Here is an 18481-nt window from a genome sequence, read left to right as displayed (position 1 = left end):
GAGAGCGAACCAAACAATTTGGGCAGTGTTTGAACTGCCGCACTATCCCCTTACGCTCGTTGACCGTCATTGCCCGGAACTTCTTACAAAACCGAAGAGGATGGTATCTGAGGCAGACCGTACATTTGTGAATGGCTGGACCTCGAGTGGCTTATGTTGGTGGCCACAACCTGTAAATGTATAAATGAGTAAAAAGTTCTTTGCAAGCTTAATACTAATATATGTGATTGTGATGATTAAATGTCCGGTGTAGAGTTGGCCTGTGGTGGATCAGATGTAATAGGAAGTGGACAGAGCTTAACAATCGGTCGTGTAAAAATCCAATTTTGTGTCTTGACATCCGCCACTCGCACACGATTATCCGATTCGTGATACACTTTCTCTACACGTCCTAATATCCATGCGTTGGGGGTGTTAGCTCGTTTTTAATAACGACGAAGTTGCCAATGGAGAGGTCTGTTTGAGGTAGCTTCCATTTGTATCTCTGATGTAGCTCTTTGAGATACTCTTCTTTCCAGCGCAGGCTGAACTGTTGATGTAAGACTTTGAGTTTTTCCAATCTATTCTGAAGGGATAGATTGTGGATTCGGGGTTCTGGTATACCTAGGAGTGGCCCTCCACGCAAAAAATGTCCAGGAGTTAATGCTAGTAATTCCTGAGGGTTATCGGACATGGGAGAGAGAGGTCGGGAGTTTAGGACTGCTTCGATTCGAGCAAGCAGAGTGGCTAATTCTTCAAAGATAAGGATATGGCTTCCAACTGCTCGTTTGAAATGATGTTTAAAACTCTTTACGGCTGCCTCCCACAGGCCTCCCATGCGGGGAGCATTAGGTGGCAAGAAATGCCATTCAAATCCATGCAGGCTATACCTTGCACGTATGTCATCGGATGTGGCTTTCAAAAATTTACGGAAATCTTGTTGAAATCCGCGATTGGCGCCAACAAAGTTCTTTCCATTGTCTGAGAAGACTTCCTGTGGGAGGCCTCGTCTACCAACTAAACGAGCGAATGGTGCCTGAGATGCTTTGGTTGACAAGTCTGAACAGGGCTCAAGGTCAATAGCTTTGGTGGAGAAGCAGATGAAAACGCAAACATATCCTTTAAGTAGTGGGGATCTCCGGAGCGTTGAGGATTTAATATCCAGAGGGCCTGCAAAATCTAAACCTGTGTAGGTGAATGGTAGGGTGAAAGTAGCACGCTCAGGCGGTAGAGCTAACATAATTTGGGAACGGGTGTTTTGTTTCTTACTTTCGATTTCAATCCAGGAATGTAATATTCTTGCCTTGTTACTCGAACCATCAGTTGGTGTTCAGCGTATATGAGGAGGTTATGTAGGAAGTTAAGAAAAAGATAGCATAATCTCGACGATTCCGGAATTATGACTGGGTATCTCTCATTGTATGGTAGGTCAGCGTTGGCCAAGCGCCCGTCAACACGAAGAAGTCCATTTTCGTCTAGTAGGGGGTTTAACTTTAAAAGAGAGCTCTTCTTGGAAATTGGTTGCCTGTGGGTTAATTGAGAAAATTCTTTTGGGTAATGTCTTTCTTGTGAAAGTTTAATAACGCATGTTTTGACCCAGTGGATATCCTTTTGTGTGATAACGACGGACTCGAAACGGGTAGGAGCAGTGGACTGTATTGGTTTGAATCGGTGGACAAATTCGAACATATACGCTATCACACGTAAGGCTTTGGACGATGTAGAAAAGCGATCTAATATGTCAGGCTGGTTGTCTAAAATGTGAAGAGCTTCCACTTTACCTTCCTTATGAAGGGGGACATTTTGGCGAAGTGATAATGGCCAATGGTCGGGGGGTTTTAGTAACCACTCTGGTCCGTGCCACCAAAGTGTTCTTAGTATTAGGTCCAGTGGCCTGCAACCTCCAGTTCCTAGATCTTCAGGGTTATGGTTGGTGGCTACGTGTCTCCATTTGACATTTCCTATATTTTTTATGATTTCTGACGTGCGGTTTGCAACGTACACCTTTCAAGTGCATGGCGGTTTTTCAGCCACGAGAGGACGATTGAAGAATCCGACCACAGCTTTGAGGGATAGTTGGCTGATAACATTCTTGATGCATTTAGATAATAGGACGGCACCACACAATTCTAATCGCGGAAGGCTTACTGTTTGGAGTGGCGCAACTTTTGATTTTAAAAACAGTAGATGTGATGAAATTGTCGTATTTAATTGGGATCGTATGTACACTAATGCGCAATAGGCCTTTTCTGAGGCGTCACAAAACCCGTGTAGTTGAATAATTTTATTGGGAGAAAACTCCGTCCATCTGGGAATGTTAATTTGTTCTATGCTATGCAAATCGGTTAGAAATTGGTGCCACCTTTGAAGTGACAGTGGCTTGACATACTCATCCCATTCAGTACCTTCTAGCCATATCTGTTGTAATAATATTTTTGCTTGGATGAGGATAGGCGCTAGCCATCCTGCGGGGTCAAATAGTTTCGAGACTGAAGATAAAATTTGTATTTTTGTGGCACTGGAAGGGGGTTCAAGAGGTTCTATCGAATATGAGAATGAATCGGTTAATGCGTTCCATCGGATACTAAGCGTTTTGGTGGAACTTTAGCAATGGAATTTAAAAAAATTGGAGTCTAACAGATGTTCGGCGGGAATGTGGTTTAGAAGATGCGGATGATTTGCCGTTATTTTTCTAAGTGGGAACCGGCTGAAAGCAAAGTTCGGTTTGAGCTTTTAAGCATGATGAGTTATCGTGGCCTCCAGATAATATATCGTCGACATACGTTTCTTTCTTCAAAATGTTTCCAGCTAAAGGATGCGACTCTCTTGTATCGTTTTCCAATTGATGGAACTTGCGAATGGCCATATACAGCGCGCAATGGACTCCGAATATCACAGTCTTCAGAGCGAAGTCCGAGAATTGGCTATCGTTATTTCTACGAAACACAATGCGTTGGTAGGGCTGATCACCTTCCTGAAGAAGAATTTGTCGGTACATCTTTTGTATATCCCCATTAAAAACATACTGGTACAAGCGCCAATTCAATTCATTGGGAGTGATTTGAATCGTATGATCCAGACTTAAGTACTCTTCTAGTACACGATGGTACTCTTCTTTCAGATTGGGATTTTTGCTTAGCATATGTTCCATTCTGATTGCTTGTCGCAAGGCTTGGGTACGAGAAGGCCCTAAAGTCATATTCGATGGAAATCCGGATTTAAATGACAATCTAACTACAAATCGACCATCGCTGCGCCTAACAGTGGTATCTTGGTAAAATTTTTCGCAAAAGGCATCTTCTTCGGAGGGCACGTGGGCTTCGGGGAGTTCCTCGAGTTCCCAGATGGGCTTCAACTGGGAATTGAGATCTTCATTGGATGCTTCCACGACGTGGGTATGGACAGCGGTACATTGCGTGGATTGGATGGGCCCACTCAAACACCACCCAAAGATGGTGTTTTGAGCGAGAATACCTCCTAGGACTTGATGTTTAATTCCTGGAGTAACGATTTGAGGTATTAATCACCATGTCGATAGGACCAGGAGTGAAGAGGTATAGATCGGCGAGATGTAAATCTTTTAGTTCTAATAAACTTGGAGACGAAGGTGCATTGGCAGACTCTATTGGCGTTTTCTACAATGATTCCTCCCATTCCGGTAACTGAAAAATCCGCGCGATAAGTAGAGAGGTTTAAACGTTTTTGGACCTTTTCTGATATGAAGGTTTTTTGCGAGCCGTGGTCAATTAAGGCTCTTAAGGTGAAAAGTGTGCCCAAATGCTCGAATGCTGGGCGGTAGGAAGTAGCGTTTGCTTGGATGAAAGATTGAATCCTGGGTGGAGTTTTATTTATGATTAAATTTTAATATGTTTATTTCCCTAAGGGCTCGCCCAGTTGGTGCATTCATAGCATAATTCGACCTAGCAGCGGTCAAGTAAAATAAATCAGAACGCCTCAAATTTCTAAAAGGATTATTGAATTGTATCTTACGAAGAACATAAGGACAATCTACCACGCCGGTAAGGACGTTCAGAATGAAAGAGCAAGATACAAGTAATCTCCTATCCACTAGTAGATCTAAGTTTAAAAGCAAACAACGTTACTTATAGGATCGCATAGGTTCGCTGAAGTTGAGAAATCTTAGTGCAGACTTAATAAATTTCTTTTGCAGACGCTCAATTCTATTTCTGTGGGTACTATGAAAAGGTCGTCAAATAATTGCAGCATATTCAAGACGGGACCTAACAAAGGCTGTATAAAGAGACTTAAGAGTGTACGGATAGGAGAAATCGGAGCTATTGCGGCGTACAAAGCCCAGCATAGAGTAGGAGTTAGCAACAATGAAATTAACCTGATCGACCGATTTCAGTTGATTACCATTATCGAGTAGGTCGAATTCACTGTAATCAACTTTCTTGAATAGACCATCTAAAAACATTTGTCAATGCTTAAGAAGATGTGATTCCTTTCACACCAAGAGTTAACCCTCTCGATATCAGATTGCAGAGAAATAGAGTCCTCAGTTCTCGAAACAACCGAGTAAATTTTGAGATCATCAGCGTAAAGCAGAAATTTTGCTGATAAGAAACACGATAAAAATAAAATAAAAATTACAAATAAAAGTGGTCCTAGGATGCTACCTTGAGGAACTCCTGAGCTTGCATGAAATTCCCGTGATCATACATTATCTAGATGGACTCTACAGTACCTTCCACTGAGATACGATCTGATCCATTCGATAAACATGGAATTAAAACCCATTTTTTAGTAAAATTTTATGCGACACCCTATCAAATGCTTTGGAAAAATCAGTGTACACTGCATCAATTTGAAACCCACCAACAAACCTTTTGATACAATCTTCTGTAAATATAGCAAGATTAGATAAAGTTGATCCACAATTGACGAAACCATACTGGTTCGGACAAATAAGTTTTTGAATATCAAAACTAATTTTATCTCTTACAATACAATTTAGCTATTGTTGACAGTTTGGCAATTGGTCTGTAGTTCGAAACAGCATTTTTATTACCATTTTTGTAAATAGGCATTATGTTAGCACTTTTACAATCAGTTATAAATATTCCAGATGAGAAGGATAAGTTAAAAATCCACATTTAAGGCTTGATTAGAGCAGAACAATTCTTAAAGAGAATAGGACAAAGGCCATCTACATCAGACTGAGAGGATGATTTGAGACTTAAAATACCATTACTGATATCTTCCTCCGATAATGGTAGAGAGCCAAAAGAAAAACAAGAGTTAGAAATAACTGGGGAAAGCTCCTCATCCATCTCATAACTAACAAACTTTGCACTAAAAAAGTCAGCAAAAAGATTAGCAGAGTCTACAGCCGAATAAGAGTGCTTCTCATTATAATACATCGAGGTAGGAATATTTGATTTATTTTTCTTTGACTTAATAAAAGACCAAAAGGCTTTGGGGTTAATCTTATATTATTTTCGAATTTGCATATATAGTTTTCCCAAAATAACTTATCAAGAGTTTTAAAATCAGCAAGGCAACATTTATATTTTTCAAAGTGCAAGATATTTTTCGAGATTTTGAATATTCTGTAAAATTTACAACAAATATTCTTTAAATGCTTTAGCTCTTTCGTAAAACCGGTACATGATTCAAACAACTGTTATGCACCAAAAAATTTTGAAGCAATGATCTACATCTACATTGGCAAAAAGCTCATCCCAATCAAACTCAGCCAGACAATTGTTGAGGGCCTCGAAATCATTAAAATTAAAGTTTAGAGCATCACATCCGGGAGAGATATTAAGAAATTCGTAGAATTCTAACTCTAACACTAAAGGAAGATGATGCGAACAAGCCGGAGAAATTGGTAAGCAACACTCCAACAGCGTAAAATTTAAATTACTTGATAAGAAAATTAAATCCAAAATACGAAAACACTTATTATAAAATCTATTAACTTGAGGCAGATCTAAGCTTAAGAAATTATCAACTAAATATGATTCATGAAATCTAATAACATTACCAGGAGTAAGAAAGTCTGCGTTCTCTAAATAATACCAATATACACTACTTAAATTAAAATCGCCGAGGACACATAACTGTTGATCACCAATCATTGATTGTAACAATGTGACGTTATCGACATGCAATTTGTAAACCGATTCATGACTGTTAGGAGGAATGTAGGATGCACAAATGAAAATCTCCCGTGACGAACCAACTAGTCGCACGCATAATTGATCTAGTATCGAGTCATTATTAAAAAGCTGACATATTGTACCACGCAGGCTGCGCTTGACTGCAATCAGCACACCACCATCTCTATTACATTGGGTTCTAGCAGCATCTCTATCCTTTCTGAAGACATCAAACAAATTACAATCAAAAACCTCCGCATCGAAGAACGTAGAATTAAGCCAGGTTTCAATTAACACAAATACGTCGTAGATTCCTAGCGAGCTAGTTGACCAAACTTCATTAGATTTTGTTCTCATTCCAGAGACATTTTGAAAGTAAATACGGATTTGACTGCTCGATTTACTGTTTGAACTTAAATCTTTAGTTTTACATCTGCTTTTGGAACAAACCGAAAAGGACGGATTGTAACCTTTGTCGGCCAGAGCTCAGCACTGATCATTTTGCAAAACCACGCAGCAGGAACTCCCAATTTAAAATTGATATATTTAATGGAGTCATGGGGAGTATCCTTTTTTACAAGACTGTAACATGACAACAAATGCTTATCAATGCCCGTATGTTTAACAACATAATCCATAATGTTATCAGAAGTAACAGTGGGCAAGAATGATGAGATATGCAGCCACTTAAATCGAGAAATTACGCCAAGTTCAGAACTAATCTTTGAACCAACAATACGAATTGTTTGCTACTTTACTCCCTTACTTGTTTTATCACTTGCCACATTATCGTTAGTAGTAATGTTTTCGGTTAATATATTTTGAGAATCAGACTGAGCTGTAGGAAAAAAGGCAAATTATTGTTGCTGACAATATTAGCATAACTAAACTTATGCGATTGATCTGCATTATTATTATCTATATATTAATACGCTAACAAAATTTCCATACAATCAATTGACAGGCTGTTTCGCATACTTAGCATACGCTATAGGCCCAAGGGCTAATCTAGGCAGGAAAGGGCTGAGGGAAAATTCAGCCAGGGTATTCCAAAGGCCGGTACCTCTCGGGGAGGGGCCACCAGCCGGGAGGCCCTTGGGGCGGCTTCCACCCATCTCGTAGCCTCCAGCAAGGCTGCCACTCGGCGTCAAGCGTCTGGTGGTTTGGCTGCTGGGGGCTCCAGGGGTATGGGGGGCCGGCCCAGTCATTAGGACAAGGGCTGGGCTGCCCGGATCCTGCGTAGGAATGCCTCCTCGCCATAAGGGAGGGGGAAGTTTCCGCGGAGGACTGGGCGAAGGCTCAGCGCGATCTTGCTTTGGCGAAGCAGGTGTTGCCGGAGTTCATGCCGGACTGGGTCGAGAGCGATGAAGCCTCGAAGCGCCAGCGGTCTATGGATGAATCCAACCCTACGGCGCCGAAAAGGGCCAAGATGCAGGGAGGCTGGGCTCGGTCTTACGCCGAAATAACCAAGGATCGGCAGATCATTGGTGTTATGGACGAGAGCAGCGAAATTGGCAGGATCCCGAAACAGCAGTGGAAGTGGATTCAGGCAGCGCTCGCTACTGTGGCCGTTAAGGTCAAAAAAGATAACCCTGGTCCGCCGCCTTCTTATACCGATGCGGGGTGATTCCAGGGCAATATAAAACTAATTGCGTGTGACGACGCCAGGTCGGCGAAGCTTTACAAAGCCGCCGTTTCGCTGATAGGGGAGGTGTATCCGGGCGCGCGCCTTAAGGTAGTGGAGGCGTGTGATATCCCCTCACGACCAAGGGCGAGACCCTGGGTTCCAGTGACGCCAACGGACCCGCTGATATCCTGGAACTGCTCCAGAAGTACAACCCAGGTCTACCGACACAAAACTGGAAGGTGGTTAACGTGGAGAAGACTGAACGGGCCACGATGCAGATAGTCCTGCTGCTCGACAGCGCAAACGTCGAAGCGTTGAAAAGGCAGGATTTCAGGGTAAGCTACGGCTTCAAAAATATAAATTATAAAATTATAAAATTAAAAAATTGCTTCAAATAAATGTTTTCATACATTTAAAAAAAAAAAGCAATATGGGCAATCCCCGATTATTAAAAATCATAAGCCTTAAGGTTTATAAGGCTGACGTTGAAGCCTTGGTAAAACTTGCATCTCGTACGGAGGTGGCTGAACTCCCCCCCAGTGAAGACGAGATGGAGGTAGACGAGGGCGAAGAAGCTGGTGGCTATGCTTCGACAGGTTCGAGCGGAAGCTTGGCTCTCAGAGGGTTGTACTCTGAGGGTCAGCTTCTGAAGGATGGCAATTCCGACGCGACGCTCACGGAGGAGAGCACAAACAAGCAGTGATCCGGGTCCTCCAAATAAACCTGCATCACTGCAAAGCAGCATCAGCTGCACTCCTACTGCACCTGTCTTCAGGTGCGGTAGACATCGTTCTAGTCCAGGAGCCGTGGATCGCTGGCAATAGGATCTGTGGCCTGCGGACACCAACGTATAAGCTTTATAGCGCTCAGGAAAAGGGTAAACCTCGCACATGTATATTGGCTAAGTCTACTCTTAATGTTTTTCTTCTACCCAATTATAGCGATGGGGATTTGGCAGTGGTCAGCGTCGAGGTGCTAGGGAGGAGCTTTAAACCTGCCTCCTTCTACCTAGCGCACGATCACCAAGGCTCATTACCACCGGATAATTTCAAGGAATTCGTGAGAGCGGCAAATCCACGAAACCATTTCATCCTACTCGGAGGCGACGCCAATGCTCATCACGCCCAGTGGGGCAGCAGAGATACAAATAACCGAGGTGAGTCTCTATTTAACTATCTGTTAGGCACTAATCTGAGTATATGTAATAGGGGAAATGATCCCACTTTCATTACGAGGAATCGCGAAGAGGTCCTTGACATAACACTGGTCACAGACTCTTTCAGTGACCTGATCGTTTCATGGAGAGTTCTAAAGGAGCACTCCTTTTCTGACCATAGATATATAAGTTTTTCTATATCGCAGGCGCGCGCAAGTCCTAAGTACATACAAAATATTAGAAGAACTAACTGGGGCTGCTATAAGAAGATTATAGGTAAAAAGCTATCTGAGGAGGTACGAGTCCCAGAAAGCGAGGAGGAGCTAGACGTGTTTGTAAATAATTTCAGTCAAAATTGCAGGAAAGCTTTAGATAGGGCTTGCCCTGCTAAAAAGGTTTTGGAAACTCACAAACCACCATGGTGGTCATCTGATCTTGATAAACTTAGGAAGTCATGTAGGGCGGCCTTTAATAAAGCAAAGCATGATGGACATGAATCCTCATGGGCTGCTTATAAAGCGAAAATAAATATATATAAAAAAGCAATCCGGAATGGAAAGCGATCCTCCTGGAGGGATTTCGGCGGCAGGATTGAATCCACATCCGCGGCCTCCCGGTTAAGGAAGGTGCTATCGAAATCTCCAACTCAGCTAAGTTACGTCCAAAAGCCGGATGGGCACTGGACGGACTCCAGCGCTGAAACCATAAACTTGCTAATGTATACGCACTTCCCAGCAAGTACGGGCGTGTCTTCAAGTATTGTCAGCGGATGGTCACCTAATGATCAGCTGATAAGCGAAATCACAGATGATAAAAAGATAGATTGGGCTTTACAGACCTTCAAGCCCTATAAATCGGCGGGGCCGGATGGAATTTTTCCGGCTCAGCTCCAGTATACTGCCGAACTTATAAGGCCCTGGATTAAAGGGATGTTTATAGGTTGTCTTAGGCTCAATTACGTACCAGTATCGTGGAGGGAAGTCAACGTGGTCTTTATCCCCAAGGCAGGGAAACCCTCCCACTCTGAACCAAATGATTATAGGCCTATAAGCTTATCTTCTTTTCTACTTAAAGCGCTCGAAAGACTTCTAGAGGGCCACATCAGGAGGAAGTTTGAGCCGACGCTTCTTTCGCAAGCACAGCATGCCTATACTAAGGGCAGGTCAACTGACACGGCCTTGCACTCACTGGTATCCGCTATCGAAAGGTCACTAGACCTCAAGGAATACACATTGGTGGCATTTCTAGATATAGCGGGTGCCGTCAACAACGTTCTCCCGGAGGTCATCACCTCGGCGCTGACAGATTTGGGGGTGGACGCGTGCCTGGTGGAGTTTGTATACAATCTCCTTACGCGTAGGCAGATTAAAACTGAGCTAGGTGGATGCGTGATCCGCAGACCGGTCGGCAGAGGCACTCCTCAGGGAGGTGTTCTCTCTCCGCTACTTTGGGTGGTTACCGTCAACCAACTACTCCGCCTCATGGAATCAGAAGGTCACCAAGTGATCGCGTATGCAGATGATGAAATTTCCGCAAACTCTTTGTACCCTAATGGAAGGGGCACTATCCAAAACTTCGCACTGGGCCACAGCCACAGGCTTGGAAGTCAACCCGGATAAAACCGAGCTTGTCCTCTTTACGAGGAGGTATAAGGTACCAAATCTAACACCGCTAAGAATTGGGGGTACGTTTTTAGCGTTTAGCGATCGAGTCAAGTATTTGGGAGTAATTCTGGATAGGAAGCTATTATGGAGTGAAATACTGGATTTATACAGCCATTGTGCGCCCGATTCTTCTTTATGGTGCCTTGGTCTGGTGGCCTGCACTAGCTAAAACTACCTATCTTAAGACGCTTCAAAAGGTGCAACGGAATTCGGAGCTCTGCATCACCGGGGCTCTTTGCTCCACTCCATCTGAAGCACTCAACACAATGCTATACCTTCCACTTCTTGACCTGGTGGCGAAGGAAATAGCGGTCATCGCCGCTCTACGCATAAGGCAAACAGGTCTCTGGTCAAATGGATCTAGTGGACACGCAAAAATCCTGGGCACGAGCGCCCCAGTCCCAATACCGGTGCGCACTGACTACTGCACGCCAAAAAACGTCTTCGTTAAAAATTATAGTATATATATACCATCGCCACAGGACTGGAATAACAGACAACATACGGTACCGGGTGCCATCAGCATATTCACGGATGGTTCTAAGCTTGACGGGAAGGTGGGAGCAGGCCTCTTTTCGCCGGATCTGGGTCTAGAGGTCTCTTTTCGCCTAGCAGATTACTGTAGTTTTTACCAAGCGGAAATGCTGGCGATACACAGGGCTGTGAACCATCTAGGGTCTATGCCTAAGGATGGTAAACGGGTGTTTATTTTCTCAGACAGCCAGGCCGCCTTAAAGGCCCTGGACTCATTCGTCGTCAACGCAAAGTCGGTCACTGAGTGCCGCAGATCTCTTAACGAGATGGCTCAGCACTTCAGTATCAGCCTTATATGGGTACCTGGGCATAGGGATATCGAAGGCAATTGCAGAGCAGACGAGCTGGCCAGAAGAGGCACCACCGACGATATACTTCCGGGAAATGATTCGGTAGGCATACCCATGGCCACTTTCAGGCTTCGTGTGAACACAAGCACTATAAGAATCGCAAATGGAATATGGTCAGCCATATCATCGTGTGAGACATCCAGGCAAACCTGGCCCTCATATGACAAGGGGCGCACAGAAGCGCTTTTGATTTTAAGCAAATCAGTTCTATCGTCCCTGATAAGGGTTCTAACAGGGCATTGCTTAATAGGCACGCATGGTGCTAGAATGGGGGTAACGACCTTCGACTATTGTCGCAGCTGCAGATGTACAGAAGAAAAAGCGAGCGTCCAGCACCTTCTCTGCCACTGTCTTGCGCTTAGTAGGCGTAGGATGGCTATCCTTGGTAAACCTTTTCTACATGACCTCGCTGAGGTCTCTTGCTATGAAGTAAAGGCTCTGGCGAAATTTATAATTTCCACGAGGTGGTTTGACCCGCTTTAGGCAGGGTAGGGGTCCTCTTTTGAGACCGTATAGGGTATTACAATGGGCCCATTGGTGGCCTAAGTAGTGAGCTGTTACCATAGTGTTCACCTCAGCCCTTGCAACCTAACCTAACCTAACAATTAATTGAAAATTTGACCCAAACATTTTTTGCATTTCCAGATTTTATGTTCATTTTAGATATAGCACGTTTTACAGTGAACAAAAAATAAATAAATTTGCTACAAAGATATTACATTAAAATTTGTATACTGTCATATTGTTATATGAATCGATTCGTATTGATCAGCCGCAGTGCATAGGCCTATTTTTGTTAACAAATATTACTCTATTTGTTTATAATTAATAGAAAAATTTTTGTAAATTCGAAAATCTGTGCAACTATCGAAATTGCCATCTGTAGGACGCATTATGTTCACAAACTCCCCTGAGTACATAGCTCCAAATTCTCAATTGTCGCGTTGCCCAAATGTTTCATCTCTACATATGTATATATTTGTACACGCCAAACGGTGAGAGAACTACTGCTTCGCTCATTTTCTGTTGAAATAAAATATTGTTTCCCATTGTTGCCAATTACCTATATTGGTCTGTACCAAAATCCTAAAAAAAATTGTTCTAAAATAATTGTTAGCGCACAAAAAACTTTAAAGAGAAGTAGTAACTTAACCGGCCTATTTTTTGGACAAATTTGACTTACACGTAAAAGCATAGGTCTTTATTTAACAGATTCTTTGTTTTTAATTTTAGGTACTTTAAAAAAATGAAATCAGAAATAATGAGTCAACTTTTTTTCAAACTCACTAAATTTATTTATTTATAACAATTAATTGCAAATTTGACCCGAATGTTTTTTGCATTTACAGATTTCATGCTCATTTTAGATATAGCACGTCTTATAGTGAACAAAAAATAAATAAATTTGCTACAAAGATATTACATTAAAATTTGTATATTGTCTTTTATGCGAATTTATTTTGATATTTCTTATTTTATTTTATTATATTATCTTTTATCACGTTGCAAATTTACTACAAAGATATTACGTTAAAATTTGTATATTGTCTTTTATGCTAATTTATTTTCATATTTCTTATTTTATTATATTATATTATCCTTTATTTCAACTTAGTTTAGTATTATTTAAATGCAACTTGATTGAATCGGAAAATTTCGCGTTGTATATAAACGAAAAAACACGACCCAAAAACGTTTCCGATTTTAGATCGAAATATTGCATAGGCCGTATATTACTCTACTATCTATATATTAATACGCTAACAAAATTTCAATACAATCAATTGACAGGCTGTTTCGCATACTTAGCATACGTAAAATCATATAAAAGTTATATGAATCGATTCGTATTGATCAGCCGCAGTGCATAGGCATATTTTTGTTAACAAATATTACTCTGTTTGTTTATAATTAATAGAAAAAGTTTTTTGTAAATTCGAAAATCTGTGCAACTATCGAAATTGCCATCTGTAGGACGCAATATGTTCACAAACCCCCCTGAGTACATAGCTCCAAATGCTCAATTGTCGCGTTGCTCAAATGTTTCATCTCTACATATTTATATATTTGTACACGCCAAACGGTGAGAGAACTACTGCTTCGCTCATTTTCTGTTGAAATAAAATATTGTTTCCCATTGTTGCCAATTACCTATATTGGTCTGTACCAAAATCCTTAAAAAATTGTTCTAAAATAATTGTTAGCTCACAAAAAAACTTTAAAGAGAAGTAATAACTTAACCGGCCTATTTTTTTGGACAAATTTTACTTACACGTAAAAGCATAGGTCTTTATTTAACAGATTCTTTGTTTTTCATTTCAGGTACTTTAAAAAAAAAACGAAATCAGAAATAATGAGTCAACTTTTGTTCAAACTCACTAAATTTATTTATTTATAACAATTAATTGCAAATTTGACCCAAATTTTTCTTGCATTTCCAGATTTTATGCTCATTTTAGATATAGCACGTCTTATAGTGAACAAAAAATAAATAAATTTGCTACAAAGATATTACATTAAATTTTGTATATTGTCTTTTATGCTAATTTATTTTGATATTTCTTATTTTATTTTATTATATTATCTTTTATCACGTTGTATATTAAATTTGCTACAAAGATATTACATTAAAATTTGTATATTGTCTTTTGTGCTAATTTATTTTGATATTTCTTATTTTATTTTATTATATTATCTTTTATTTCAACTTAGTTTATTATTATTTAAATGCAACTTGATTGAATCGGAAAATTTCACGTTGTATATTAAACGAAAAAAACGACCCAAAAACGTTTTCGATTTTAGGTCGAAATATTGCATAGGCCGTATATTACTCTACTATCTATATATTAATATGCTAACAAAATTTCCATACAATCAATTGACAGGCTGTTTCGCATACTTAGCATACGTAAAATCATATAAAAGTTATATGAATCGATTCGTATTGATCAGCCGGGTGCATAGACATATTTTTGTAAACAAATATTACTCTATTTGTTTATAATTAATAGAAAAAGTTTTTTGTAAATTCGAAAATCTGTGCAACATCGAAATTGCCATCTGTAGGACGCATTATGTCCACAAACCCCCCTGAGTACATAGCTCCAAATTCTCAATTGTCGCGTTGCTCAAATGTTTCATCTCTACATATGTATATATTTTTACACGCCAAACGGTGAGAGAACTACTCCTTCGCTCATTTTCTGTTGAAATAAAATATTGTTTCCCATTGCTGCCAATTACCTATATTGGTCTGTACCAAAATCCTTAAAAAATTGTTCTAAAATAATTGTTAGCGCACAAAAAAACTTTAAAGAGAAGTAATAACTTAACCGGCCGATTTTTTTGGACAAATTTTACTTACACGTAAAAGCATAGGTCTTTATTTGACAGATTCTTTGTTTTTCATTTTAGGTACTTTAAAAAAAATGAAATCAGAAATAATGAGTCAACTTTTGTTCAAACTCACTAAATTTATTTATTTATAACAATTAATTGCAAATTTGACCCAAATGTTTTTTGCATTTCCAGATTTTATGCTCATTTTAGATATAGCACGTCTTATAGTGAACAAAAAATAAATAAATTTGCTACAAAGATATTACATTAAAATTTGTATATTGTCTTTTATGCTAATTTATTTTGATATTTCTTATTTTATTTTATTATATTATCTTTTATCACGTTGTATATTAAATTTGCTACAAAGATATTACATTAAAATTTGTATATTGTCTTTTATGCTAATTTATTTTGATATTTCTTATTTTATTTTATTATATTATCTTTTATTTCAACTTAGTTTATTATTATTTAAATGCAACTTGATTGAATCGGAAAATTTCACGATGTATATTAAACGAAAAAAACGACCCAAAACGTTTTCGATTTTAGGGCGAAATATTGCATAGGCCGTATATTACTCTACTATCTATATATTAACACGCTAACAAAATTTCCATACAATCAATTGACAGGCTATTTCGCATACTTAGCATACGTAAAATCATATAAAAGTTATATGAATCGATTCGTATTGATCAGCCGCAGTGCATAGGCCTATTTTTGTTAACAAATATTACTCTCTTTGTTTATAATTAATAGAAAAAGTTTTTGTAAATTCGAAAATCTGTGCAACTATCGAAATTGCCATCTGTAGGACGCATTATGTTCACAAACCCCCCTGAGTACATAGCTACAAATTCTCAATTGTCGCGTTGCTCAAATGTTTCATCTCTACATATGTATATATTTGTACACGCCAAACGGTGAGAGAACTACTGCTTCGCTCATTTTCTGTTGAAATAAAATATTGTTTCCCATTGTTGCCAATTACCTATATTGGTCTGTACCAAAATCCCCAAAAAATTGTTCTAAAATAATTGTTAGCGCACAAAAAAACTTTAAAGAGAAGTAATAACTTAATCGGCCTATTTTTTGGACAAATTTTACTTACACGTAAAAGCATAGGTCCTTATTTAACAGATTCTTTGTTTTTCATTTTGAGTACTTTAAAAAAATGAAATCAGAAACAATGAGTCAACTTTTTTTCAAACTCACTAAATTTATTTATTTGTAACAATTAATTGCAAATTTGACCCAAATGTTTTTTGCATTTCCAGATTTTATGCTCATTTTAGATATAGCACGTCTTATAGTGAACACAAAATAAATAAATATTCTACAAAGATATTACATTAAAATTTGTGTGTTGTCTTTTATGTTAATTTATTTTGATATTTCTTATTTTATTTTATTATATTATCTTTTATCATGTTGTATATTAAATTTGCTACAAAGATATTACATTAAAATTTGTATATTATTTTTTGTTATATGAATCGATTCGTATTAATCAGCCGCAGTGCATAGGCCTATTTTTGTTAACAAATATTACTCTGTTTGTTTATAATTAATAGAAAAAGTTTCTTGTAAATTCGAAACTCTGTGAAACTATCGAAATTGCCATCTGTATGACGCATTATGTTCACAAACCCCCTGAATACATAGCTCCAAATTCTCAATTGTCGTGTTGCTCAAATGTTTCATCTCTACATATGTATATATTTTTACACTCCAAGCGGTGAGAGAACTACTGTTTCGCTCATTTTCTGTTGAAATAAAATATTGTTTCCCATTGTTGCCACTTACCTATATTGGTCTGTACCAAAATCCTTAAAAAATTGTTCTAAAATAATTCTTAGCGCACAAAAAAACTTTAAAGAGAAGTAATAACTTAACCGGCCTATTTTTTTGGACAAATTTTATTTACACGTAAAATCATAGGTTTTTATTTAACAGATTCTTTGTTTTTCAATTCAGGTACTTTAAAAAAAAAACGAAATCAGAAATAATGAGTCAACTTTTGTTCAACCTCACTAAATTTATTTATTTATAACAATTAATTGCAAATTTGACCCAAATTTTTCTTGCATTTCCAGATTTTATGCTCATTTTAGATATAGCACGTCTTATAGTGAACAAAAAATAAATAAATTTGCTACAAAGATATTACATTAAAATTTGTATATTGTCTTTTATGCTAATTTATTTTGATATTTCTTATTTTATTTTATAATATTATCTTTTATCACGTTGTGTATTAAATTTGCTACAAAGATATTACATTAAAATTTGTATGTTGTCTTTTATGCTAATTTATTTTCATATTTCTTATTTTATTTTATTATATTATCTTTTATCACGTTGTATATTAAATTTGCTACAAAGATATTACATTAAAATTTGTATATTGTCTTTTATGCTAATTTATTTTGATATTTCTTATTTTATTTTATTATATTATCTTTTATTTCAACTCAGTTTATTATTATTTAAATGCAACTTGATTGAATCGGAAAATTTCACGTTGTATATTAAACGAAAAAAACGACCCAAAAACGTTTTCGATTTTAGGTCGAAATATTGCATAGGCCGTATATTACTCTACTATCTATATATTAATATGCTAACAAAATTTCCATACAATCAATTGACAGGCTGTTTCGCATACTTAGCATACGTAAAATCATATAAAAGTTATATGAATCGATTCGTATTGACCAGCCGGGTGCATAGGCATATTTTTGTTAACAAATATTACTCTATTTGTTTATAATTAATAGAAAAAGTTTTTTGTAAATTCGAAAATCTGTGCAACTATCGAAATTGCCATCTGTAGGACGCATTATGTTCACAAACCCCCCTGAGTACATAGCTCCAAATTCTCAATTGTCGCGTTGCTCAAATGTTTCATCTCTACATATGTATATATTTGTACACGCCAAACGGTGAGAGAACTACTGCTTCGCTCATTTTCTGTTGAAATAAAATATTGTTTCCCATTGTTGCCAATTACCTAAATTGGTCTGTACCAAAATCCTTAAAAAATTGTTCTAAAATAATTGTTAGCGCACAAAAAACCTGTAAAGAGAAGTAATAACTTAACCGGCCTATTTTTTTTTTTGGACAAATTTTACTTACACGTAAAAGCATAGGTCTTTATTTAACAGATTCTTTGTTTTTAATTTTAGGTATTTTAAAAAAAATGAAATCAGAAATAATGAGTAAACTTTTGTTCAAACTCACTAAATTTACTTATTTATAACAATTAATTGCAAATTTGACCCAAATGTTTTTTGCATTCCCAGATTTTATGCTCATTTTAGATATAGCACGTCTTATAGTGAACAAAAAATAAATAAATTTGCTACAAAGATATTACATTAAAATTTTTATATTGTCTTTTATGCTAATTTATTTTGATATTTCTTATTTTATTTTATAATATTATCTTTTATCACGTTGTATATTAAATTTGCTTCAAATATATTACATTAAAATTTGTATGTTGTCTTTTATGCTAATTTATTTTCATATTTCTTATTTTATTTTATTATATTATCTTTTATCACGTTGTATATTAAATTTGCTACAAAGATATTACATTAAAATTTGTATATAGTCTTTTATGCTAATTTATTTTGATATTTCTTATTTTATTATATTATCTTTTATTTCAACTCAGTTTATTATTATTTAAA

General features: G+C 37.6%; 1 protein-coding gene across 18 annotated transcripts in view; it reads right to left on the bottom strand.

Annotated features, from left to right (window-relative positions):
• LOC137253031 (alpha-tubulin N-acetyltransferase 1-like) overlaps window positions 1–18481 on the bottom strand; it is a 783286-nt gene that overhangs the window by 264857 nt on the left and 499948 nt on the right. The window contains exon 5 of one of the 18 annotated variants that reach the window (XM_067789286.1): window positions 5534–6942. The exons of the other annotated variants lie outside the window; for them this stretch is intronic. Within the exon in view, the coding sequence (XP_067645387.1) occupies window positions 6933–6942 (10 nt within the window). The 3' untranslated portion in view covers window positions 5534–6932. Of the gene's footprint in view, window positions 1–5533; window positions 6943–18481 lie in introns of those variants that run through there. 18 annotated transcript variants of the gene reach the window in all.

The sequence above is a fragment of the Eurosta solidaginis genome, chromosome 5, assembly GCF_040869045.1.
Source record: "Eurosta solidaginis isolate ZX-2024a chromosome 5, ASM4086904v1, whole genome shotgun sequence".
NCBI classification, from domain to species: Eukaryota; Metazoa; Arthropoda; class Insecta; order Diptera; family Tephritidae; genus Eurosta; species Eurosta solidaginis.
Note: the sequence above shows the minus strand (reverse complement) of the source record. Positions and strands in the feature narration are given on the sequence as shown.